Genomic DNA, 27,287 nt, shown 5'->3' with positions numbered 1-27,287 from the left:
AATTTTAGATGATTTCCTCATTCAGAAAGACTACTTGTTTTGTGGAATAATCCTAGTCTGTGTACAGCCGTCCCGCTCCGCTAAAAAAAATCGCGATTTTCTTGAGCGGAGAGGGAAGGGCAGTACACAGGCTAGAATAATCCTCGCCTCATCAAGAATGCAGCGCTAAATCAGTGCTGAAAAGTTTGACAAAACCTTCGCTGATTACGTCAGCAACGAGTTTTATGCGTCTGTCCTCTTATTTGACAATGAAAATTAGCCAATTTTCAAAACTTTTCAAGCAATTTCCGACGAGTTTCCAGCAGTGATCCGAAGATGCTTCGACTAATAGTGATGTCATTTTTAATATTTTTTTTAGTTAATTTATTTTTTTTTTCCGCTGTCCGCCGTCCGCATCTGCCATTCGCATCCCCAAAAGAGTCCTCAAAAGAAGAGGGGGAGGGGGGGGAAGGGGGTTGATTTACAATGAGCTGTCATACGTCAGCTGAGTGCGGAAACCAATCAGTCATAATCTAAATTAACATTTATATTAAAAACGATGAAAGGTTATCATTATTCATGTATTCTGAGCAAAAGTTTCCAGAAGTTTCATGATTAACACCGTGAGAAGTATGTATGCGAAGATAAATTGCGTAAAGCGAAGTGAGAGGGTTACTAGTAGTCTTAACGCCGTTGAGACTACAGAATTAATAAACCCTCTCACTTCGCTTTACGCACTTTAATCTTCGTATACGTACTTCTCATGGTGTTAATCATGAAACTTCTGGAAACTTTTGCTCAGAATACATGAATAATGACCTTTCATCGTTTTTTCGACTATTTTGCTTGTTTACAAGCAAAAGTAGGAGATTAGGAGTGGTGTGGGCAAAATTTGGAACCACATATTTGTAAACTCTCAAGGGACTTTTTTAATTTCTCAAGGGACTGTTTTAATTTCTCAAGGGATTTCTTTCCGCTCAGTGGGCGATGAAAGGGTCTCTTATTATTACTGCGTCAACACTTGCAAGCTCGTGTTAAAGACGTGACTTGTCACATATTCCGGTGTAGGTGATGAAAGGGTCTCTCATTAGTATTGCGTCAACACTTGCGGGTTCAAATTGCGGCCTCGTGAAAAAGCATTAAAAACGCTAACAAAATTACAGAATTCAGACTACTACAGAGAACCTTGAAAGAAACTTTGTTTAGAATTTATTTTTAGTTTGGATGAAGTCAAGAAATGTGTTGACAAGCGGCAGAGTATCGAAATTTTTCGCACCGTGCTGTACTGCACGGCAGAAATAATTATCCACATGTTCATGTTGAAAGCGAAGTTTTAATTTGAGCAGCCGGCTTTTGAAGTCAATTGTACACTAAATGGATTTACCGATCGTTCAAAAAATTACATCCAAGTTCATAGCAATAACAGTACATTACCATTTCGTTCTCAAAAGACTTGAGAAGCCGCAATTGGTCCTTGTTTAACTCCGTGATTTGAATTCAAAACGCATTTGTAAGCACCATTACACCATATCTTCGCGGCGGTGGAAGGAAAGATAAATCCTTCATCAACAAGGTTTCAGCACTCTGTACTCCATGGTTTTCCGTTTTAAGGCCACTTTAAAATTCTATAGTGTTTCTCCTTTCCGTTTTAAGTCCCAAATATGGTTTTTTTTCTTGTTCAGAATCAAAACAAGGCCTTGGAAGTTTGTAAATACAACCCGCGCGGCTCTACGATTTCCTTGTACGATTTCAATGCACGGAATAATACGAAAAACCTTCTTCTAGGACCCCAAGAGTTCTCTAAAAATATGCGCAGAAAACAGATTTTGATTGGTTTATTTGCCGTTATTATCTATAGAACAATAGAAGAACCAAAAAAACTCCAGGGAGGGTGGGAAAGGGCATATTCCGCTGTAGGTGATGAAAGGGTCTCTCATTAGTATTGCGTCAACACTTGCGGGTTCAAATTGCAACGGCGTGAAAAAGCATTAAAAATGCTTACAAAATTACAGAATTCAGACTACTAAAGAGAACCTTGAAAGAAACTTTGTTTAGAATTTATTTTTAGTTCGTATGAAGTCAAGAAAAGAAATGTGTTAACAAGCGGCAGAGTATCGAAATTTGTCGCACCGTGCTGTACTGCACGGCTGAAATAATTATCCACATGTTCATGTTGAAAGCGAAGTTTTAATTTTAGCAGCCAGCTTTTGAAGTCAATTGTACACTAAATGGATTTACCGATCGTTCAAAAAATTACATCCAAGTTCAAAGCAATAACAGTACATTACCATTTCGTTCTCAAAAGATTTGATAAGCCGCATTGAGTCCGTGTTTAACTCCGTGATTTGAATTCAAAACGCATTTGTAAGCACCATTACAGCATGGCGGCGGTGGAAGGAAAGATAAATCCTTCATCAACAACGTTTTAGCACTCTGTAGTCCATGGTTTTCCGTTTTAAGGCCACTTTAAAATTCTATAGTGTTTCTCCTTATCGTTTTAAGTCCCAAAGATGGTATTTTTCTTGTTGGTTTTCAAAGCCTGGTGAGACCGGCACAAGCAATTTGGGGGTGGTTTCCAATGTTTGGGTCAACACTGGCGAGCTGGTGTTAAAGACGTGACTTGTCACATATTCCGCTGTAGGTGATGAAAGGGGCTCTCATTAGTATTGCGTAAACACTTGCGGGTTCAAATTGCGGCGGCGTGGATTGAAGATTACTGTAATTTTTGCATACGCAAGCCAAATCGGTCATAAACTGTTTAAAAACGTTTTGTTCTTTGTATTAAAAGGAAAGTTCTTGGAGAGTGCGTTTTATCCAGTAGTACCAAGTTATCAGTACAAAGATACGCACGTTAATGCTTTAGTTTGGCAAGAGTGAAGTTAATGAAATAACATAAACGGATACAAATTCCAGTGGTTTTTAACTGTTGCGGAGTGGAGTGGTTTTCAACGGTTTACGAAGTTTAAAGGAGCAATAGAGCTCTATCTACTGCTCAATAAATTTGTTTTCAATAGCACTGAACTTGACAGTTGTCATAAACTTTTCTTCACCGTTGGAAGAATTCACTCTGGAAAAGAGACAGATGTTCAGTGGAGCAAGAGAGTTACCTTGAGTGCTAAGTGAGTACAATCTTGCGTTGATGTTGTTTGTATGAATGTGTCATGTGGTACAGATGTTTTTTCGATAAAGTTATCGCTACATGGTTTCGCTTTTAGTCTTGGAATTTGAAGTATTTCCGCACTGCGGTTGGTAAGCGAGTGGGGAAACGTCAACGGAGTTGCAGTATCTGGCAATTCTCATTTATGCTCGTGATTTTTGCCATCAGTAACTGGTTAACTCATTTGCCATCGTTTGCCAAAACGTACAATTTTTAAAGTGCTACGCTTTTCGTTCTTTTTTTTTTTCTCTCACTTCTGTTATGTTCAATTTTTTTAACACGTGTTTTCTTTTGTTCTGCCGTGTTTATTTATAGCCGTTTACGCTATTCCGTTGTCTTAGTTGTTATCAATGCTGACACACCCCTTGACACACCAGTTGAGATAAAATTCTCCCGTTATATGCTAAGCTGCGCTAAAGAAGTTTTTTTTCTTTTTAGAGAGATAAGCTACCACTTTATTCCATTTCTACGGTATGATACATTCTATGAATTTTTGGTATGGCAGTTTTAGTATTTAATCCTGAATTTCCTACTGTGCGATTAAGTAAGTCGCTAACAGGCTCGTTAGTATGTTTTCGTGAGCGATGCTTTTGAATTTACACAATGGACGCACAGCAAGATAAAACGAATTTCCGGTAATTGTTTGAGTACATAGGTGGTGGAAAACACGGATCCTGCTTCCCAAAAGCCGTAACCGGGTTTACATTACGTTTTTGACGTAGGGTATAAGCAAGCCCGACAGTTTATAAATTTCAGTTAGAAACTAAACAGATGAAGTCTTCTTTTTAAGTTATCACCCAAGATTTTATTCTTTCTTATAATTTGAAACAGATTTTTGGTCTAATTAGACCGTAAATCGCCAAAATTATTTTAATTCGCGTTACTTCCGTTCTCCTCCAAATTTGGTATACAGGAAGTGAATTTTATCCGCCAATTACCTAGTGATTCCTGATTCCGGCCAAGAAACTTTAATGTGCCTTACATGACGATTTTTGCAGAAGTTATTCCTTCAGCAATATGGCGGTTTCGGTCTAACGAGCTTTAATAGGGTTTAAAAGCTCGTTAAGATGGTCTTTGAGGAGGAATTATGATCTGAAACGTTTTTCGAGTGTCAGAGAAAGTTACTTGGAGATTTGGGTCTATATTCGAAGCTAGAAATTGAGGTAAATTATCTTTCTTGTTGCTTTTTCCGCACGTGTTTCGGTCTGTTGCGTATGAATAGATAAAATTCCAAATGGTACAAAATGCTCTTTGGATCACCTTTTTTTTTTAGATTGAAAACCTCGCTTGTATCATAAATTATGTGTCTTTAATGATTTATTTGGAAATGTAAAGTTTTAATACTTTGCCATGGTTTTTGAGATGCAATCCTTGTGTTTACGCAGTACAATTTATTGGTAGTTAATTTGAAATTCGGTCGATTTTTCTCAGGTTTTCAGGTTAGTTTTCATCTTAGAAAAAGGAAAATGTATTGTTGTAGTTCCAAATTTGTAAAGTGATTGAATTTTTTTTTTGGAAACTTGATAACTTTTACATAAGCCGATGTGTTACTCTTAAAAACGAAATGTTTTGCTCGTTTAATGTGATATTGAAACTTTAACTGCTGTAAATAAGTTTTGAGTTATTAAATAAAACATGCACCATGGTCTTTTGTGTATTTTTATGTTATAAGAAGGGGTTAAAATTTTTCATTTTTTGAGCTTTCTTTTTTGGCTTGTTACTTTTTTGTCAGTTAATTTGTTAAACACAATAACACTTTGAAGGACAAAAAGGATTTCAAAAAACTCAACAACAAAATTTAACAACAAGGAGTTTCCTATTGGTACCCCATCCAATTACTAAACCCGCCCAACAAACCTTAACTTTGGCGATAAGATGACAACAACTACTTTTCATGTGGTATAAGAGAACACGTAGCTCATCTCACAACAGCTCACCTTGAGCAGGGTTTGACTTGGATAAATGACCTTAATAGAAACCCCTTGTTCTTGCGATTCCATTAGAAATTTCTCAGTACAAACTTATTAACTTCAGGAACTTTCATTTCCCTTTTAACAGCTTTCTTAACTTACTTCGGCTTTATGCGTTTCTTTATCTCGAACCTATGCCCCACTTCACCCTAACCCCCCCAAATAATCATTATTCGACGCCTTCTTTACCTTAAATTGACGTATTTTTAATTGAAATGGTTCTTTGTTTTGGTAGCTGTTGTTGCCACTTTTTAAAATGTTTCACACTTCTGCGTTTTACAAAATTCACACATACTGCGTTTTAAGAAAATACGTCAATGCGCATTTTACAATGTTCCTCCCATCAACCGTACCGTTCCACCGTTCCGCCGTTCCACCGTTCCTACATTCCTCATAATAAACTAACCAGAATATCCAGGACAACACAAATTTACATATTTCAACACTTGCACTCCTAAATAAAGTGAAAAGCCTAATTCACCCTTTAAAAAGAACTACTCCATACCACAATTGACTGCCAACAGATAAACCATAGCAAAATAGTCGTAGTCTCACAGAGACCTTTGATTAATATAAATGTTAATTTTGTGGCGTAATCAGTACGATCAATTTTATTGTAATTTAATTGTTAACGAAGGCATATGATTGGTTTCCGCATTCAGCTGACGTATGACAACTCAGATTGTAAATTAAAAACCCTCCCTTCTATTGCTCAATTGTTATGTATCTTTTAGAGCATTCAAGGTGGTTTTAGAGACGCAGATTAAAATCGCTCGCAGTAAGTATGTCCTGATTTTTTTAAATAGTGTTTTAGAGCTTTGACCTGGACTATAACTAACTCAAGTTTTATTTCATAGTAACTTCTAACAACAGACTACTTACGATTGTTATTGTCATGAGTTGGTTCAAGTTCTTCGTTGTGTGTGCCTTGCTGTTGTGTTTGATGGAACCGTGCTTGGTGGAAGCACAAGATAGCGGGGGATCCCGTGGATTATATGGAATAAGCTACGGAATAAGGTTTGTGGACATTTTATTGGTTTTTGTCATAGATGTTCCGAAGCGTTCTTAGTATATATGCATGATTATATTCGTCGCTGAATCTCCTACGCATTTCTCACCTCCCGCTCCAAGAGTGATGCAAGTAGTTGAGATTGAGGCCCATTCAGTTTGGCACACACGGTTTCATTCCCTTCGCTTGCAAGTGACTCAGTGATTATTAACTATATTTCTCATTTGGTGAATAATTAACAACTATCACCGAAGAGGAGGTGGCTAGTGGAGGATATTTACCAAATTTTCTTATATATGTTTACTAAACAAGAATGATTTAAAACTCATTTATTAATGTCAATGGTAAATATAGCAAAGGATATCCGGAGTTTGAGTAGCCGATCACTGCGCGCCAATAACGCTATCCACTGCTTTAGTATATACTCACAGCGAATATGAAGCCCCTCCGCGAATGCGTATTAAACGTGTGATTATGCAATATCTGAAGTTCACTTGATTTGATGATGAAAACGGCCATCTTTATCCCCGCAGAGTCAAGAAGACGAGTTGAAAAGGAAGCAGATCAGCGCAACATCAGGGATAAAAGGTCTCTGTTTTCGATGCTGGAGAAACGTCGCAAACCCCAGAGGCTGAACGCTAACAGAGGACACGGATTAGAGTAAATAGCGATGGAAAATTAAATCAAGCTATGAGCGATTTCGATCGGTTATGCTTCATTAAACAATTTCATGTGATTTCTTGTATGTGATACGAATAGACTAGACATTTAGACATAACGAATAGTTTTCAAAGCGAGTGTAAATTTAGAAACAGCCAACCGATAATTGCTTGGTCTGTTTGTGAGCAGATTATTAAATAAAAGCTTAGTAGCAATGTTGTTGTTTTCTATGGCTTTATTGGAAACCCTCCAACCCATTTTTTTTTTCTATGCAAATTCATGGCAATGGTGCACAAACGCCATGACGACTCTCCTAGTATAGCGATAGCCGGAATATTCATAGGTACCGGAGAGCAACCTGACAGAATGCTTGGAGCTTCTAGTCTAGCATCCCACGCAGAGGGGAGGGGTGAGTAGAAATGCTCCTAGCTGCTCCATGGTACAGAAAGTGAAAAAACTTTCGCCCCAATACGTGAAGACGTTCTTGTCGGTCGAAAAATTTATTCCATCAAGGAAGATAAATATTTGAAGTAAATTCTACTTCCCGCTGGCAACTTAATATTTCTTTTGATGATCCGAACGGTCCGGTCACTTTCAGTGGTAACTGCGTAATTGAGGAAACAGGAAAGGACAAAACGCAACCAATGATTAGCTATAGGCAGTCGGTAAGAAGAATTAAGTCCAGAATAGTACTAGAAACTGAAATAGGCTCTCCTAAACGGAAATATAATCAACACGGCCACTTTGTTGACAGATTGTTTGCCATTGAAAACACTATAATAGCTGGATAATGGTGAAACTACTATAGATAGCGCCATGTTCTTTTCTCTTATGAAAAGGTAAAGAAAGAGTCTAATACAGTGAAAAGGTGTCTAACTATTGAACAGGAAAATCCGAATTTTGTAGCTGTATTCTTTATTAAAATTATCCTGTCGATAATTCCTATGAACGGAACCTTGTTTTTAGCAGAAGTTCAAGAAGAGTTGGCGCGGTGTCAGATTGGTACAATAGAATGCAATGCGACCGATCGTTTATAACGTCCCAGGGGGGGGGGGGGGGGCTGGAGGGGGTACAATTTTAAAACAAGCCCCTTGGGGGGGGGGGTAAATTTTTCTCTGGTAAGAAACATTTTTTTTTCCTCTGGTAAGAAACATGAGGGGGGTCAAATTTTATGACACAGCAAGAGCAGTCTAAGGAATTTGACGTCAGTGACCTATCCTCGATCCCGTGGTTGGGAAAAAGGAAAGACTTTGACGCGATTAGTTCAGGTCCCGAGGAAAGGGTTGTTTGACATGGTCGCGCAAGAGCCTGGAACCTAGAAAATTACCCAGAAGGCTCTTTAATAATTAAGTTGGATTGCTCGCTCCTGCTCGCCAGTTTGTTTCGCGGTCTTTCAATCGGTAGATTTGAAAAAAGGAAGGACGGAGAGAATTATGGCCTCCTCAGGAGGGAGGGGGGTACGTTTTTTCAAAGAAGAATTGGGAAGGGGGTATCATTTTTACCTCACCTTTTTTTTTTGGGGGGGGGGGGGGTTCAGTTTTGAAACACTACACTTTTTTGAAAACCACGGTTTTTAGTTCAGTGTTTTAATATTATTTTACTGCAGTGCCTGTCATGATTACTTGCATTTTAATTAAATTAAAGTCACTACCACGTAACATCCTCACACGACTGTCGCATGTTTCGTTGCAATCAACCTTCCCTGTAAAAGATAATTTATATTTATGGTCACACAAATAATAAGTGATAATCAGAGAGCGGTTCAATAATTTTCTTTGGATATCTTTTTTTCCTACTGAAACATAACTTAGGAAAACCCCTTCTGAATACTTCAGACTGGACCATATATTGATAACTTCTTTCAGAGGCGACGGAGCGTTTTGAAATGTGTGTGTGCGTGTGGGGGGGGGGGTTGGGGGGGGGGGGGGGCGAAATCCCCCAACTAAAGGTTCCCAAAATATCTTCACCAACGGTGTGCCCGTAATCGATTTGTGGCAATGCTCCACTAGGCAGTTTAGACGATGCTGGTTCATGATGCTTTTTGGGTTGTTACTTAGACGTCGGAGGGCAGAAAATGTACACCCTAAAGTCGCCAATGCCACAGGTAATGTCGAATACAATCTTAACAGATTGCGGAACTCTCCTCCTCTCCTCTCCTCTCCGATCAGTTTATGTTGCGCTTAAATGTGGAGGGCTGATCTTTTTCCTCCCCTTAGTCTCAAACATTCAGAATGTATACATACTGACTAAACACAGCAGATTCGTCCGTGGCATTGTCCCATTCCATAGTTTTTTCTCTCCCCCGGATCACACACGTACTTGCATTTTCCATACACACCATGGTAGATGCGACAACCAAGGATCCCTTCCTCTAAAAAATGAAAATACGTTTTTAGTTGTTACAATGAAACCTTGAATACCTCACAAAATGCATTATAAAGGCTGGTTTTTACTAGCGGCGGAGTCGTAAGCGGAGTCGGCAGAACGCTTTCGACCGAATGAGGATCAAATATCGGAGTCGTAAGCGGAGTCATAGTCTCGACAGAATCGGAGCCCGAAAACGCAAAACGTTTTTATTTTCTTCTGATTCGGATTCCACTTACGACTTCGTCGCTTATGATCGAGTAAAAGCTACATTGTGGCAGTCATAAGCATAAGATGTAGAACAAACCAATCACAATGCTAGTTCTCACCCTCTCCGAGTGCTTTCTTTCTGATTGCGACTCCCACAATCTAGATTATAGTCATAAGTGGAATCGGAAACCTGCTTACGACTCCGTCGGTTTTATTTTCGCAAGATCGTAACGCTCTGCGCTTCTGAAGTTAAGACGTTCCCCTCTTGTTTTTATCGATGTTTCCTTGGCGTTGTTTAAACCCTCGCCGTAGATAATACCGACGACGGCGACGATTTGCACTCCTACCCTAATAAAACTTTTATAACATGTCCACCCTAAAAGAGTACCATATAGTCTTTGTTAAAGCGTCATTCGTTATAAATATTCTCTGTGGTGTACTAATATAAATGATTAGAAGGTGATATACTTTTTTTATTAGCTTCGCCTTATAAATAACACATACAACTTATAGTAAACTTAAGGAAGGGTACCCGAAACAGTTATGCTTGATGTAACTAATAAAGTCAGTCATCCTCCTCCCCAGACAAAGTAATACTTGCTATCTATCAAGTATACTCACCGGGCTGTTTGAAGCACCACTTAGTGTTAGGAACTGTTGGATCCCAACAGCAGGATTTGTTCAGACATTCCTCCTTTGTTATTCCATAATAGCCACATTCCACGCGTTCAGAAGGAGCAACAGGACAAAGTCCATCGGGGAGATCTGTAATTTATTACGAAAGTCAAATAAAAACGTTATTAAGTAGCCTCTGTGAAGAAAGGTAAGATAAGTCTGCAGTCGAGTCAAGTGGCCTATTAGGCTGGAGCTTGTCCCGGTTTCTGTAGCATGAAGCGAGTATAGGAGTATTTCTACTCTCCCTGGATGGGATGCAAGTTCATCGCAGGGTTACATCAAAATTATTTATTATTATTATTATTATTATTATTATTATTATTATTATTATTATTATTATTATTATTATTACACTCCAGCATTAAATTGGCAGGTACCCATTTATTTACTTTGTTGGAAAGAGGCACTGATAGAGTGATCAGAAGTGTCTTTCAGCTTCCAAGAACACAACACAGTGACCCCGTCCAGGACTCGAACCAGGACCGCTCGATCCTAAGTCCTAAGTGCACTAACCATTAGGCCACCGCGTCTCCTCCACAGCGAAAAAAAGATTCTCAAAAATAAGTCGAATGACCGGCCCGTTTGATTTTACAAGGCTATGATACACTAGTTCACTTAGGCTCAAATATTAAAGTTTCATAAGTCCAAACATTTTGGAACCTACGGTTATCTCCGTAAATGTAATGTCTGTCGATTGAGTAGCATGGAAACGAATTAGTAAGAAACTAATCGTCTGACATTGACTCCGGCGTGTTATTATGTGATATTTAGGAGGAAGATTTTTGTCATTTTACGTCGGTCAGTCTTATCAAAAAAAAGTTGAAATAAAAAAATTGAATGTCTCCTGTTAGTTTGAGTAAATGTATACAAAGTGGCAAAAACGGGCGAAAAAACCTTTTAAAAATCTTTGAAAAAAAAATGGTTTTATTTTTGTCGTGTAGAATCAACGTAATATAATCTCTCGACATAAGACATAAATCAAAGTAGTTCCGTACGTTTATATTTCCTCACGAAGCAGTGCTTTGCCCATGGATCAGTGTCATCCCAACAGCAGTCCCTCTTCAGGCAGGTCTCTTTATCTATTCCAAGCCATCCACATTCATATCTGTAACTGGGATTCACATCACAGCTTCCAGCTAATAATTAAATCAGAAAACAACACGATAGAGGTAAGGTAGGGTAAATTCTGTGTTCGAGCCTAGTGGCCGATCAGGCTGGAGCTTATAACGGTTTCAGTAGCATGAAGTAACTAGAAGTATTTCTACTCCTACTAGGATAGCCAGACCAACAAACCTGACAAACAAACTTGACAAAAATTCGCTGCCGTTTCATTCTTTTTTTTCTTGCGTGGTTGGGTGTTAGGAACAATGTTAAAGTATCTGTTTATCACTTTCAATAAAATTGACCAAAATTTAAAATATCTTTTTTGCTAGGATGTTTGTTTTGTCTGCTTCGTTAATTTCTGGGTGCAAATAATGACAACAAAGTATAATAAAAAACAATACTGCGAACACCTCTTAACAATTGCAAGTCAGTGTGCCGCCCTTTGACGCCACGGTGCTCAATTCCTGTTGGTTGTATTTGCTGTTTGCATTATCATAAAATTTAAAGTTTTAGTTAAAAATGAGTTGTTCTTCGATTACATAAAAGTTATCACTAAGGTGTAAGGAGACGATTGGCGTTTCAGACCAGAATTTACTAATTTTAAAATGCACACACTTGTCCTTGTTCAATCTTGTGGGTTAAAGCCCTTATTCTAACTAACACCGGTTCTTCTCATTTCTGGAACTAATTGCTTTCGTTTCCTTGCTGTTTAGTAATGATAAAATCCACTTGAAGCGATCTGCGCCCAACAGTAGAATGCATAAAGAATACGTTTTTATAGTCTCAGCAAACACTGGCCTGTGTTCTTTGTTCGTTCATTATCATATGCCATATGATATGTGAAGCAGGTGTAGAAGACTATGGCGCCATCTTAAGAGATACGTACTGATAATAGCTCGGAGCCATTATTTGTGTAAGAAGACAAAAGAAAGCGTGTAAAATAAATCATAAATTACATCCTTTCCACTTGATTTCGGTGTACCGAGACAGAATCAGGCAGTGCTTTTGTTTGTGTTTTCATTTCTCTTTTAAGCTTTTTTTTTGCCCTGATAGCCTTTAATAGCGATGTTCTTCTCTGAGGTGTAAAATTGAGTTTCCTTGTTTAGTATAAAGAATAGTAAATTAACTTTATTAATCAATTAATTAGTCTTACGATAGGGATGATAAAATCTTGAGGCATACGTCCACTAAACAAATGAAGAAAGTTCTTCCCTTCCTCTCTAAGCTCTTTAAAATTCAGTTAACACAACTTCCCTTTCTTCAAAACCCGTTTCTTTTCAGATTCGCTTCTTAAGAGGGACCTGCTCTTAGGATCACCTGTACATATGCAAGATAAATAAAATCGATTTTCTCATACTTTGTTAGGATAAACTCTTTTACTAACTTGTTTCAAAAATGTATCTTTGAGATTGTTTCGATTTTTATTTTTTTTCGTCGAGACGACTCTTCGGATTTGGCCGCTCGAAGCGCCAAATTCGGCTCTAAATTACCACTTTTTTCGAAGGCGAGCATAAAAAAAATAATCCGTAGCAGCAAAAGCTGGTACATAGTATTAAAATATCATCTTTCAACAGTTATTTAACGCTCTCAGAACCGAATAAAATTTAAATCTGAATTTTTATCAAATTTTCAAAATTATATGCTTCGGCCATGTTGCATCACGCTTAAATTTAGGTCAACTTCGTGAGCCAAAAAGTCAATCTGGTACATGGATAAGGCTGTCAAAACTATTTTTCTGAATAAAGGTATCACTTCATCTTCAATTTTATCCAAAAACTAGCCTGGGTAAATAAAACGGAAAAAATCGAGAGCGGCTGGAAAACTTGACACTTGAGCTAATTACTTGACATTTTGACCTTTCATGTTGCGATTGTTATCGCACAGATTGATCTAGAAAGTTCGACTTTGGGTCTTATTCCCCGTCAAATAGTATTTTTAGTCTCCCAAATAACCGAGCGAAATCATTTATTATATTTTACAGTAAAAATAAGCCTCAAATGAACATTCTTAGCACGTTTATTTTGAGTTACAAATTCTGCAAATTACATCTGGCGGTTTGGCGAGGTCCGACAATGCACGCAATGAAAATATCAGTTTATAAATCACCACCGAGATAAATCTTCCTTAAAAATCGAAGAATAGATAGTGAACTAAATTAATAACACATTTTCCTACCTTTATCGAGCCTATTTTGACGAGAAGTGGTAACGTAAATGCGTCCATTCTACGAATCCATAAACTGTCGGCGAATGTTCTCAAGTTACATATTAACCACAGACACAGGGTACCCAAGCACCCCTTGAAGACTGGGCCGGGAGGTGGGGGATGGGTTTTGTACAATGTGTAAAGAAAAACGACTCAAAAAAAGAAAACGCTAAATTTAAAGGCTATAAAGCAAGTTATAGTGGACATTTTGCTTTAACAATGAAAAAACTCTTTGCTTTCGGTCACTTTTCTTGTCCCCAGTTCTTTACTCTAAAAAGGTGCGACACAGGATAATATTTATAATGATAATCATCCTTAGTTTAGTTTTCCTTTTTTCTTTCCACCTGACACGATTGTGTTATCTTTGCCTTCAATAAATTAATTCGCATCTTGGGCAAATAGATACCTAACAAACTGTAGGAAAAATACCGCCAGTATTGGGAATTTTACATGCGCGTTCTCCGTAAATGCATTTTTTCTCTTTAACATGATAGATATCCTAAAATCAAGGAAGCATGTTTGTCCTCTTGTAATTTCAAACACGCATTTCTTTGTCTAGTCTTTTGAAGGCAGTAACTGATTATTCTTACTTTCACTAACATCAGAAGCACAACCTTTTTTAGTACTGGAAATTTTTCATGCTTCGTTCAATAAAAGATTTTTTCGCCTTACACACAGGGGCCTGGGGACAAGTCAGTTTAACATATTAATTCACTTACAACAGTCACAAGCGAGGGCAAGCTCACTTAAAACAGCAATGTACTCTGCTTTGCGCTTGGAATTAAATCCCTCTGTAGAAATGTCAAAATAAATGCACACTGTATTGAGCATTGCAATACTGAGTTGCTTCAGCCGCTTTTCCCTGTACATGGCACAAATATCAAGGTTGTCATACACGATTGGATGCCGCAACTGCACTTGTTCAAGTATAGCTTGCCGTGTGTCGTCCATCATCTGCTTTTCTTCTGCTGCTCTGATGTCAAAGCCAGGCATTCGTGCACATCATTGAGAATTCCTTACAAGATTCCTCTGCAGTTGTACGCATCATGGAGCACACTCTGAGCACACTAAAATCCGAGCATCCCGAGATAACATTTGCCTTTATTCGTCAGGACTATGCTGGGTGTTACCATAACTCAGTCTTGCTGGCAACATGCAGTTTAATGCAGACCAAAACGGGTGTAAGCGTTCACCGAGTTGACTTCAGCGACCCCCAAGGCGGGAAAGGTGCCTGCGACAGAAAGGCGGCCACAATTAAGGCCCACATCAGACGACACATCAACGAAGGCCATGATGTGCAGAACGCCAAAGATTTCATAGACGCCATGTTGTCTAACGGAGGGATAAATGGTGTACGGACTGTCCATGTTGATGTGGGCGATGAAGGAGGGTGTATTCCTCCCGAAGTAAAGCTAGCTGGAGTAAGTTGCCTGAATAACTTTCAGTATAGCGAGCAAGGAGTAACTGTCTGGAGACCGTTTGAAGTCGGACATGCGAGACTAATCGATCAAAGCCAAATTGAAGGTACGTATAGCTTGCACGGCGTACCAGTAATTCAAGATTTTTGGTGTTTTATTTTTTTATTCTTGTAATGCCCAAAAGAAACGGTTTCTATTTGTTATTAAATTCCGATGGCTAGAATAGTTATCTAACATATGGTTACGCTGTAATATTCACAACAAGGTGTTTGAGAAACTCTGATAACTCTGAAAACTTTCAAATTGCTGGCTGAATGACAACATTTTTAATAGCTGATCTAGTTCCTGAGTTTAAACCCATTTATCAGCACTTTTTGCCTGACTATACCGGTAGATGATTGATTGATTGTTTTAGCAAGATATAAAGTAATTAACATGCATGCCTTATATCATCTCAGAAACGAGATTTCAGGTCAGTTGGAGAAAATAAATTAATATTTAGAGAGTATTTTCTTTAACTGAGAGGCGCAGTGGCCTAATGGTTAGCGCGCTCGCCTCTGAGTCGAACGGCTCGGGTTCGAGCCCTGGCAGGGGTGCTGCGTTGTGCTCTCTCCACAAGGTACATCTATCCACCCAGCTGTATAAATGGGTAACGGCAAATTTACTGCTGGGAGTAACCCCGCAATGGACTTGCATCCCATCCAGGGGGAGTAGCAATACTCCTAGTCGCTTAATGTAACAAAAACCGGGATAAACTCCGGCTATTTACGGGCCACTTGGCTCGGACACAGACTTTACCTTAACCTTATTTTCTATAATGAATCCTGAGTTTGAAAAAGTTTGTCAACTTACAACTTTCAACGCAAACTAAACGCAGAGTACATTGCTGTTTTAAGTGAGCTTGCCCTCGCTTGTGACTGTTGTAAGTGAATTAATATGTGAAACTGACTTGTCCCCAGGCCCCAGTGTGTAAGGCGAAAAAATCTTTTATTGAACGAAGCATGAAAAATTTCCAGTACTAAAAAAGGTTGTGCTTCTGATGTTAGTGAAAGTAAGAATAATCAGTTACTGCCTTCAAAAGACTAGACAAAGAAATGCGTGTTTGAAATTACAAGAGGACAAACATGCTTCCTTGATTTTAGGATATCTATCATGTTAAAGAGAAAAAATGCATTAACGGAGAACGCGCATGTAAAATTCCCAATACCGGCGGTATTTTTCCTACAGTTTGTTAGGTATCTATTTGCCCAAGATGCGAATTAATTTATTGAAGGCAAAGATAACACAATCGTGTCAGGTGGAAAGAAAAAAGGAAAACTTAACTAAGGATGATTATCATTATAAATATTATCCTGTGTCGCACCTTTTTAGAGTAAAGAACTGGGGACAAGAAAAGTGACCGAAAGCAAAGAGTTTTTTTATTGTTAAAGCAAAATGTCCACTATAACTTGCTTTATAGCCTTTAAATTTAGCGTTTTCTTTTTTTGAGTCGTTTTTCTTTACACATTGTACAAAACCCGTCCCCCACCTCCCCAGTCTTCAAGGGGTGCTTGGGTACCCTGTGTCTGTGGTTAATATGTAACTCGAGAACATTCGCCGACAGTTTATGGATTTGTAGAATGGACGCATTTACGTTACCACTTCTCGTCAAAATAGGCTCGATAAAGGTAGGAAAATGTGTTATTAATTTAGTTTACTATCTATTCTTCGATTTTTAAGGAAGATTTATCTCGGTGGTGATTTATAAACTGATATTTTCATTGCGTGCATTGTCGGACCTCGCCAAACCGCCAGATGTAATTTGCAGAATTTGTAACTCAAAATAAACGTGCTAAGAATGTTCATTTGAGGCTTATTTTTACTGTAAAATATAATAAATGAATTATCTCGGCTATTTGGGAGACTAAAAATACTATTTGACGGGGGATAAGACCCAAATTCGAACTTTTTTAGATCAATGCGTGCGATAACAATCGCAACATGAAAGGTCAAAACGCCAAGTAATTAGCTCAAGTATCATATTTTCAAGCCGCTCTCGATTTTTTCCGTTTTATTTACCTAATCTAGTTTTTGGATAAAATCGAAGATGAAGTGATACCTTTATTCAGAAAAATAGTTTTGAAAGCCTATTCCATGTACCAGATTGACTTTTTGGCTCACGAAGTTAACCTAAATTTAAGCGTGATGCAACATTGCCGAAGCGTATAATTTTGAAAATTTGATAAAAATTCAGATTTAAATTTTATTCGGATCTGAGAGCGTTAAATAACTGTTGAAAGATGATATTTTAATACTATGTACCAGCCTTTGCTGCTACGGATCATATTTTTTTATGCTCGCCTTCGAAAAATGTGATAATTTAGAGCCGAATTTGGCGCTTCGAGCGGCCAAATCCGAAGAGTCGTCTCGACGAAAAAAATAAAAATCGAAACAATCTCAAAGATACATTTTTGAAACAAGTTAGTAAAAGCCTTTATCCTGACAAAGTTTGAGAAAATCGATTTTATTTATCTTGCATATGTACAGGCGATCCTAAGAGCAGGTCCCTCTTAAGTTGAAATATTACCTTCATCTTGGTTTGCTGGCTTTCCCAACACAATTACTGCTTCAATAACCAGTAAAAATATGACGAATTTCATATCCATTGCTGTAGATACAGAAAAAGCAAATGATCGATGATTTGCTCTTTTGTAAAGAAGAGCTGTATATATTATTAACTGAGTTTTTTAAATCCGTCATTGCCTGTTTCCACGCCCAGGCTGTGAAACGTGGAGGGTTTATGTGTTGCGCTTGCAACCCACCACGTGAATAAAGAAAAACAACCTGCTTTCGAAACATCTCTCCGCTCTTTGTGTCTCATCGCTTAAACAGCAGCAATGAGACATGATAAGTGCCTAAACTTTTACAGCAAGCGTGACCAGTTCAGGGAGATAACTGGTAGTAAGATGACATTTTCTTGGAACTCGATCGACTTGTTTTGTTCTTTTCTGAGTCAATGATTATGTGTACCCTCAAAAAGAAAAAAAAAATAACTCAGCTAACATCAAATATGCAAAAAATACTTAAGATGATAACGTTAAGTTGGAAAATCAATGATAATTTAGATAATTGCGCATCATTGTATAACTTCAATATTCGTCTACATGTACTCGTTTTTTCGCCTAAACCGATCCTTATTCTCCGGTTTTTATAAATTCACGAACCGACGCTATTGCGATATTAATTTCCCCTTACATTTCTCACCGTTGAGTATTAAAACTTACCCTGTGAATATAAAAGGACGTGTTATCAAAGCACTTTCTTTGTTATACGGCGCTGATCAAGAGCTTGGCCAACTTACTAACCCACGGGGAGAAGTTGAATAACATTATTACTTAAGATTCGGACTCTATAATGTCAGCGAATTAAACATACATCATCACGTGATCAGATCATTCGATGGCAGTGGTTTTACTTTCACCGTAGAATAATACCTTTACAATATAATTTGTAGATTTATTAAAAGCTAAACCAACAAAAAGCTTCAAGCTAAACATAGAAGGCAAACAATTTTACGGCTGTTCACAAGCAAATGACAATATATGTCATGTGTATGACTGGCGGTTTTGCTGTTGCAAAACAGGTCAAAAACACTGTATGAAAAAACCTTTTTCTGTGGTATCGCGGTTTCTCGTAACATAAAAGAAAGCCGGTCAAAGCTACTTTATTACGCAACATATCGCAACATTGGTGCGCACAACATGTTGCACTCGTTTGGCTTAAGTTAAAATGGTCAAATTCGTTCTAGCAACTTTTGTGGATGCTGCATGATGTTGTACACGTACAACATTGTTGCGCCGTGGCATGCGCACAAGATCGATTTGCTATTTCAAAGCGCGCGCCATACAACATCTTGCAACATATTGCAACAGGGTGGCCCAAAGTGTGCAACATGTTGAATACAACATTGTTGCGCTTTACTGCATTGAAATGTTGCGTGCTCCTTCTAGAAATTTCGCAACACGATCCAACAATATTGCACGCACTTTGTTGGATTAAATGTTGCGTGCGTTTGGCCATGCGTTTTCGATACTATTATTGTTTTCTTTTGTTTAGTTTTCGCACAAACTGTAAGATATTGTTTCACGGTTTAAATGCAATAACTCTAATAAAGGTCCTATAATTAAAATGCGTGTGCACGAAGTGTTTGTGAAACTAATCACATAATAAACTGATGTGACTTCGAACAATTAGAGGCAACCTTCTTATAGAAAGAGGAAAATATCCGCAAGCAAGGAAAATCGTGATCGTTTAGAAATCTGCGGTCAAAAGATTGAAGAAGAAATTTGTTTGTTCGCCTTTCTGTCAAGCGAATCACAAATTGTATAAATATAAAGATATCCTTCATGTAGCGTTAAATATTGTCACGAAACACTTTTCGATTATTGCATCGCAAAAAAGAAATTTGGGTCAAATTTTCAAGTTAGTCGCTTAGTATTCCATTTTAATCTTTCCAGTCTCAACCAGGAGTTTTGTGTCTCAACCATTCTTTTTTCTTTTGTTTTTTTTTTTTTTTTCACCTTTCCGTTGTATTTCAACCTTAATAATCATTTTCATTTCTCTTGCCTTCATTGAAGATGAAGTTATGCTCTTGCCTTCATTGAAGATGAAGTTATGATGACAGTTACAGGGACCGCGGAGACCATTTTGAAGTGGTATGGCTAAAAAGCTGGCTAAGAGAAGCAAGCATTAGGGGTTTCTGTTCCGCCATTTATCATGTAAAAAATGCAAAGCGGAGTTTGGCGCGCGCGATCGGAGAATCCACAAGTAAGCAAATGGTTATCCTTTCAACCGAGAAATTTTGGGGGTCGCCGCCAGCCCCATACGTACGTATGGATTAGGCCTAGGGACGAGGAGGTTTCCCGCCCGTGGCTAACGAAAAGTAAGGAAATTACAAACAGCAAATAAAGCTTGCAGGGCAAGACAAAATATAGAAAACGGGTTAAATTACTCAGCAACAGTACACAGCAAAACATCTGAGAGGTTTTTTTGTCCAACTGCTATATTTTGTAGGTCTTTTTTCATGTGAGTGTATTGAAACTTCGATGCCCCTTTAGGTAAAAAAAAATGTGGCTCTAGTTTAATCGCTACACGGTTAATTTTTAATTTTAGGTCTAAACGAAGTAATCATATGAAAACGCGGGAAAATTTGTCGCGCGGGATTTACTGTGTAGGCTGAATGAAACCTCGAGTAAAAAGAGCGATAGGGAACTATCTGACCGAAATATTTCTTCCACGATGTCCTTAAAAGTCATCTATATTCCGAGAAATTGTGGAAAACGAAAATGGTTTACGAGGAGACCCAAAATAACTGCGAATGATATTCCTTGTGCAAGCCCAGTTTGCTTGTTTCTGTTGTTTGCTGTTGAACCTGCGGCTGCCATCATCAAGAATACAAAAACTTTAGTAAATGATTGTGTTAAAACAAAGCTAAGCACTGCATAGATCAAGTCCACTGAAGAAGGAGATAGGACCCTGATGCAAGCTAACAACCTCTACTGAATTTCTGAGCATGTTTTTTGACAGAAAATTTCACGATGTTTTTACTTTCTGAACGCAGTTTTGATAGATTCCGTGTGGGTAAGGTTTAGATTTTCAGTCAAGGTCATTTTTAAATAGATGTTGAGCTCCGTTTTTAGACTTGCCTATAGCTATATATTACATATGTACATTATCCTTTTCATCCGGAGCCCTAAAACATCAACCCAACCAAAATGTGGTAGGGCTATAGCCCTACCAGCCCCTCCCCCTCCGCGGTCCCTGAGTTATGCTAAATAATCAGAGGTTTTTAACACAAAATCAATTTGCAGTTTTAACAGAAAAAGAAGGAATCACAATGGTGGATCATTTCAGATCTGTTGTTTTATTAGCTGTACGTAAGGGATATTGTTTCCCTTTTTATCTCATATTGTTTTCAACTTGTATTGTATTTTGTTTTACCGAGGCGGTTACGCTCTCCACTAGAGTTTTCGTCCCCAGGATGACTTTCGTCCCGGGATGAATTCATCTCGGTGTCTGGTCACTTTCTTGTTGCTGTTTACATGATGATACATGATTTCGTCCCGGGATGAGTTCATCCCGGAATGAAACACCGGGATGAAATGTCACCCCGGGATGAAACGTGACGAAAAATCCCATGTAAACAGTCCTTCCCGGGATGAAATGTTATGTTATGTAAGCACGGGCGAGATGAATTCAACTCGGGCGGGACGACTTATCCCGGGATGAACACGCTCATGTAAAATGAATTTTTTTCACCCCGGGACGAAATTCATCCCGGGATGAAACTCATCTCGGCTCTCATGTAAAGAGGCCCTAGGAAAGGCAATTATAAGTCTTGTACATGGAGCGGCAAAGTCAGATCTTCATGCTAAATTCAGGAATTGAAAACCACGCTAAATACTAAATGTGAACTGAAAACATGCAGTTCAACTACACTTGTGTTGAAACGCCACAACTGAAAACAGGAAAATTTGTTTGTTATTCTTTATTCGTCTAATTCTAATTATTTTTATGACTTCTGGAAATGAGATTTTAACACCACTTTAATTTTTAAGTTGTTTTTTTTTTTTAGTCTGGACAAAGCAATTCTCCTTTCTAATATCATTTATTCCTTTAAATGTTATTATAAGAATTTGGCGCTGCATCAAATAAATATCCTCTCCCTACAATGGATGATGTTTTATATTCTTGGCACTGTGTGCTTAATAGCTTATAAATAATGCAACCAACTGCTGCTGACTTAAAAATCACTATGGGAACAGGTCAAATAAACCCCAAAATAAAGTTGCTATTTTTCAGTATAAGTCACATTCCGCTTCAGAATGGACCACAGCGATGTGTTAAACCGCGATCTTTCACAATGGGAAAATGTTGTGTACGGACTGGCGGCTGTGCTGGCAGTTATCAGCAATTTAGTTCTTTGTGTGATTATTATCAAGGCAAAAAACGCAAGTTTTGATAAGTCAGATATTTCACTCTTGTTTAATATCGCCATTGCTGGACTGCTAACAGGTATACATATTGTATTTCCTCACACAAAATGACCATTTCTAAAAAATCACTCGCTTAAAGTGATATCACATTTTCTCTGTTTTCTGCAAGTTCTGAAAACTTTTGTAATATTTTACGAAGTGTTGGTTGATTTTGGTCATGAACTTCAAGTTTTTTATCCAAATTTGTTAAATTTTTAATGAGAAGAGATAAGTTGCACTTATAACATACAGACGCTATTTTCTAATCTATCTTTTTAAAAAAGTCTTTATTAAACTTCTTTTTAAAAAAGGGGTAATTTCTGAAAATTAGAAGAAGTATTTTGTACTTATTTATTTACGTATGGAGTTTGATCGCTGTGGATGTCAATAGTTGTTCCAAGTAGCTAAACGTGTCTGTAAGTTATGCAAAACTGAACTAAATGCTTTTGGTATTTTGTAGTTACCTTAACGTAGCTAGGAAACTTTTCTAAGCTGCCTCCTTCGCCAATGGTAATCAATGTCTTATTTATAAGTTAATTTTAGTAATGAAACTGTTTACACGTGTGTAGGACAAACACGACAGCGCCATCCAAATTATTGCCACCCAGACAAGAAAAAGTTGATCCTTATTTAATTTTATTGTTTCCAAACATTAACAGGTATTTTTACTGCAATAACACCACCACTGATCGCCCCAGAGACTACTCTAACGGGATTGGCCGCATCAGTTTACTGCAGGCTTCTTGCTTCATGGTTTCTTACTGACGTCTTGGTGAAAGTGTCAGTAATAACTTGTATGTTCATCGCTATTGATCAATGGTTTGCTATCTACAGACCTGAACAACACCAGAATACGTTCGGAAGAAAACAAGTGAAAATCTTTATATGGTCCACTTGGATTTTTAGTGCAGTTACAGCAATGGTGTCAATATTCAGCTTCGAAAATAGCGGTGAAAAGTGCGTTACAACACCATTGTTTGGAATGGGTCCCGAAACACAACAGATGGTAGTTTTGGTACAAACATTTGTTACAATCTTTCTTCCATGCTTGTTGACATGGTTGGCGATAGGATCGTGTCTTTACCAGCGAAAGAATTTACAAGTTCAAGATAACCAAAACATTAGCGTTAAACGGCTTGTAATGTACAGTTCTGTTACATTAATGATAACATTCAGTTGGTTCTTTGAAGAAATTACTGCTCTTGCCTCGAATAGTAATGTTCGCCATTATGCCCGCATGCTTGCATTGTGCACACCTTGCCTTGTACCTTGTATTTGTTTTGCAATGAGTGAGGGTCTTCGACAACAAGTTAAAGAAGATGAAAACTCTACGACAAACAATCCGAGGGAAGACTGTGAAAATGGCAATACCGCACATGGAAATGCAGTAGTTGAACAAGAGGTAGAGAACGAACCCAAAAATTCTATGGAAAAACAATATTCCGTTGAACAGGAAAATGCGCTGAACCAAGAAAAAGACCGTTGTCAAGAAAGCCTCGCTACTGAAAATGACTTTGAAAGGATCGATCTTGATGATGAAAAGAAGAATCAACCACGGGCACATCCACAGCTTTCTGTGAGAAGGGAGTCTTTTGACGACATCATGGAAGCTCAAAGAAGTCCTTCAGCCGTTCATTACGTTAAACGCGGCGAAATGCCAAAGATTGCCATGATTTGGTAAATTAATTTCATCTCAGTTGTGGTTCTATCGGATCACCTTCACGGGTTGCCCTACACCTCCCCTTTTTTATTTATAATAACTAAAAAGAAATGAAGCATGCCCGCAAGGGAGAAAGGACTTGGCCTTTGACTGATGCTGAACTAAAATTGTGTAAAAACAGTTTTGACGACGCACTCAAGAAACAAGACACAACATTTCTTGGTAAAGAATAAATGACTTTCTTCTGCGTCCGCGTTATGGATTTTACAGCGTTGACGTTGAGTCTTACTTTTGATCTTAAAGCAGTGACACTTTGACTTAAACTGAAAAAAAGTTTCCAGAGCACGTTCGACAAAATGCTTCTTAATACAAATGATTATAGATTTCTTTGTTTGTAAATCATATACGTAGGCAAATATAGCAAAAAAACACAGATACTATAAGATAATACCGCAATAGAAACTGCAAGGGATTCGAAAGGGAATACGAAAAAATTAAACAGAAAATATTTGCCGGGCAGAAACACACATAACAGCTAACATGTCAGCTTTTCAGCAAATATATTTGTCACATAAAAAATTGGCCATTTTTTTGTCTACAAGAGCAAATAAAGATTGTAACATAAAATTTGCTCGTGTAACTGTACCCTTAATACACTCACAAGATACTATAAATGCATAACATTTTATTCAGTTAATTTTCTTTTTAAAATATTTTTTCGAGGACGAAAAATTGAAAGTAACCATCACATTATCGACATTTCAAAGAGGAAAAAAAGAAAACAATAACTCAGAACCTTATGTTTCATTAATTTAAAATTTGCAGATATTGTTCAATGCATTGAGCTTAGGCAACGGGGTTTCCATTGATAAATTTCACTCATATAAGCTTCGTTGCACGGCACAGAAAATTGCATTTTTAATTCAAAACTTGAATGGTGTTTTGATGTACCACCCGGGTAATCCTTCACTTGATATGGCATGTATTCACTGCTTGTGTTTATTCTAACAAAACTCAGTGTCGAACAAAAGCAGAGACAGCAGTCACCTAAGCAATGATTTCTATAAATACATTGTAACTGTCAAAAAATCTAGTAAGTCAGGAAATTGTGGATTCAGTTGGCTATCAAATGTGTTATTGACTTTATTGCATTGTGATGTTATCATCAAAAGCAAACTGAGCCAAACCAAAGATCAAACACCGCAGCTTAGACCTGTTCGAAGGTGAAAGATTGAAAAGATTCCAAAGCAAGGTACATTCGCAAAAATATATAAATATGTCATACATATGCATGTTACACGAGAATGCATTTACCTTCAAACTTCTTTCGAATCTTAACATGTATATAATTATGTGCAACGAATGTATAAACCACCTGCGCACTGTTTTGTAAACTTAATTACAATTTGCAAAGGTTCAAAGATGTTTTACATTTATCGGCAGTTTTCGAGTACAAGCGAAGTTTCCAGGCGTCTTGTAGGATTTGCTCTAACGGCTATGAGTTCGTCTCAAGCTTTTAAAGCCATTTTTGGTGTCATTGGAGCTGTTTCATTTGTCAACAACGCCTTGCTTTGTTTGCTGTTGTACAGAAAGCCCGCCTGGTTGAAAAAACCTCACAACCTTCTACTGTTGACTTTGGCTGTGGTTGATATGATGACAGGTAACTTTGATCCAGATCAGCCAAACTAAATAACGGAATAAGCACTATCTAAACTAGCCTGCGTTGCAAACGAACTAAACCCCGGTAACTACCGCTAACTTTTTTATTTCACGAAAAAAAATTCTTCTGCAAGCAAGAACATCTTTAGGTTTGAAATTGGGGTTGAACTTATTTGTTTGAAAAAAATAAAACAACAACAACAACAAAGTATAGATAGTTGGCGATTAAAAAATGCTAGTCAACATCTTCAAATAAGAACGTTTTCATTTCTTTCTTACGAGGTTTTCTTTGGGAATTTAAATATATATCATATTTGTGATATAATTTAAGTAATATACACGTTGATAAAGATGTAATACTCATCATGTCACGAGCGATGGACAAAAAACAATTAAGTCCCGAAGCCGTGCGGTCCCAGCTTGCGGTATGACATACAGCGAAGGCGGCGGTGCAGGGGGACTGCAGCCTCTCCCCCCAAACGAAAACTTGGGGGGCTCAACCCCCCAGGCTTTGGTGCCGAAAATATCGCGAGCGCAGCGTAAAGTTGGTTTGTCAAGATATTCCGTCTCGTGAGTGAGTTCAAACATCTTCGAAACTTCCTTGAAGTCTTCGGAAAACTTCGTAATCTTCGTTTATCTTAGGAAAAGTTCGAAAAGGATCGGAAACGTTCGTATGGCCTTAGAACCACAATCAGAGAATCTTCGGAAATTTTCGGTCTACAAACTGCTCAGAAATCAAAAAGTTGCTAGAATGGAAAAAATGCTCCAAATATGAAAACCTGCCCCCTTCCTCCACGTTGCAAAACGCTCCGCCGCTGCTGTTAACAGCCAGCCAGAATGTTGCGTTAATTTTTTCAGGAATAGTGTCATAAAGTCATAAGAAAAGTCAAAACAAAATGCAAACGATGATTTCTTCTTTTTTTTCTTGCAGCAGGGGTCATAATTTTTCCAACACCGCTGTTTGATATCATCAAAGATCCATTTCTTGCACACCGGCTGGGTATTTTTACTGCTACCTTTTTGAAAGCACTTATGTTGTATTTTTTCTCAGCAAGGTGTCAATTATGATTGTCACGTTGTTAGCAGTGGAACGATGGTTCTCGGTAATAAAACCCTTTACTTACAAACTTTTCTTTACAAGAAAAAAGATGTTAAAATATGTCGCGTTTATTTTAGTTTTTAATGCTTTAGTGCAAATTCACACGTTCTTCGGAATTCAATTTAAAAATAACACATGTGTTCATGTTCCTACCCATTATGGTAAGGCGGGTAAACAAGCTTTCGTTTTATGTTACGTCATCGTAACATTTGTAATACCAACATCGATTACTTGGGCTTCATTTGTCCATATTTGGTATCGAGTGAAAAGATCGCCATCCTTGATTGGCAGGACGGACCAGGCACAAGCCCAGGGAAGGTTATTGCTGCGCATGTGTGCTATAACAGCAGCTGTCCTGACATTTTGCTGGCTCCCAAGTCAATCTCTCTACGTCTTGGATCATTTTGAAATTGTCGTATCATTTAAAGTGCACAAAATTCTCCTGGTGCTTTCTATGTCCAATTCTATTGTAAATCCATGGATTTACTTTCTCAGCAACAAAGATTACAGGAATGAGTTTTTCTCTTTATTTTCCATTTGCAAGAAAAGTGCTAAATTGTCTCCAGAAACAGGAATGCCAGTTATTGACACTCAGATGGGTCAGGTGCAGCCTGCACTATAAGTTTATAATTTTTTGAACGTATCCAGTACTTAAACTGATTGACCATACTAACATATATAACAATCACGGGACGGATAAAGTTACCCTGTTATGTCAAAAACAAAGAATGTGTACTAATTTGTAAAGAAATAAATCACAATATTTTGTAAATTAACCATAAATAGCAATAATGGCTAGCTAGTAAAGTGTTTTCATTTACCCCTTAAACAATATCTAACAGTTAGTGCATAATGCTCAGTTGAGTTTTTAAGTGTTCTATTGGGAAAATTGCTTTCGGTTAATCGGGTTGTTAAGTGTTGGTCAACCGTTTTAACCAATAATATTGAAAAACGGTTCTTCCTGATAAGGAAATTAAGTGAAAAAATCAATTGTTTAAACCTAGTTCATGCCAGTTGAAAAAGTTGATCAACTTTTTTTCCTAACGGAAAGAAAAAACAGCCAACCAACCTGAGCAGCTGGCCCCAATAAACACAACCTTATTTA

General features: G+C 37.8%; 2 protein-coding genes, 1 long non-coding RNA gene and 1 pseudogene across 4 annotated transcripts; 3 read left to right on the top strand and 1 right to left on the bottom strand.

Moving 5' to 3' along the window:
- The first annotated feature begins 5,775 nt into the window (after positions 1 to 5,775).
- LOC144657556 (uncharacterized) lies at positions 5,776 to 6,990 on the top strand. Its single transcript, XR_013571569.1, has 3 exons — positions 5,776 to 5,884; positions 5,964 to 6,123; positions 6,649 to 6,990. It is a non-coding gene; the product is annotated as an uncharacterized LOC144657556 (long non-coding RNA).
- A 1,355-nt stretch (positions 6,991 to 8,345) lies between these two features.
- On the bottom strand, positions 8,346 to 18,143 carry LOC144657532 (uncharacterized). Its single transcript, XM_078517896.1, has 6 exons — positions 18,015 to 18,143; positions 17,318 to 17,398; positions 11,020 to 11,160; positions 9,971 to 10,114; positions 9,019 to 9,146; positions 8,346 to 8,477 (listed from the first exon to the last, which is right to left on the bottom strand). Exons 2-5 carry the CDS (start codon positions 17,394 to 17,396, stop codon positions 9,022 to 9,024), a joined length of 489 nt encoding a protein of 162 aa, XP_078374022.1. The 5' UTR covers positions 17,397 to 17,398; positions 18,015 to 18,143; the 3' UTR covers positions 8,346 to 8,477; positions 9,019 to 9,021.
- A 3,471-nt stretch (positions 18,144 to 21,614) lies between these two features.
- LOC144656341 (uncharacterized) lies at positions 21,615 to 23,445 on the top strand. The gene is made up of 2 exons (XM_078516571.1): positions 21,615 to 21,804; positions 22,424 to 23,445. The coding sequence occupies exons 1-2, from the start codon at positions 21,615 to 21,617 to the stop codon at positions 23,443 to 23,445; spliced, it is 1,212 nt and encodes a 403-aa protein (XP_078372697.1).
- A 1,454-nt stretch (positions 23,446 to 24,899) lies between these two features.
- LOC144656340 (allatostatin-A receptor-like) lies at positions 24,900 to 26,804 on the top strand (annotated as a pseudogene). The gene is made up of 2 exons (XR_013571295.1): positions 24,900 to 25,084; positions 26,018 to 26,804. The product of XR_013571295.1 is annotated as an allatostatin-A receptor-like (transcript).
- The last annotated feature ends 483 nt before the right edge of the window (positions 26,805 to 27,287 follow it).

Source organism: Oculina patagonica, chromosome 6, assembly GCF_052425735.1.
Source record: "Oculina patagonica isolate OP01 chromosome 6, crgOcupat, whole genome shotgun sequence".
In the NCBI taxonomy this organism is placed as follows: Eukaryota; Metazoa; Cnidaria; class Anthozoa; order Scleractinia; family Oculinidae; genus Oculina; species Oculina patagonica.
This window is presented reverse-complemented; position numbering and strand designations above follow the sequence as displayed.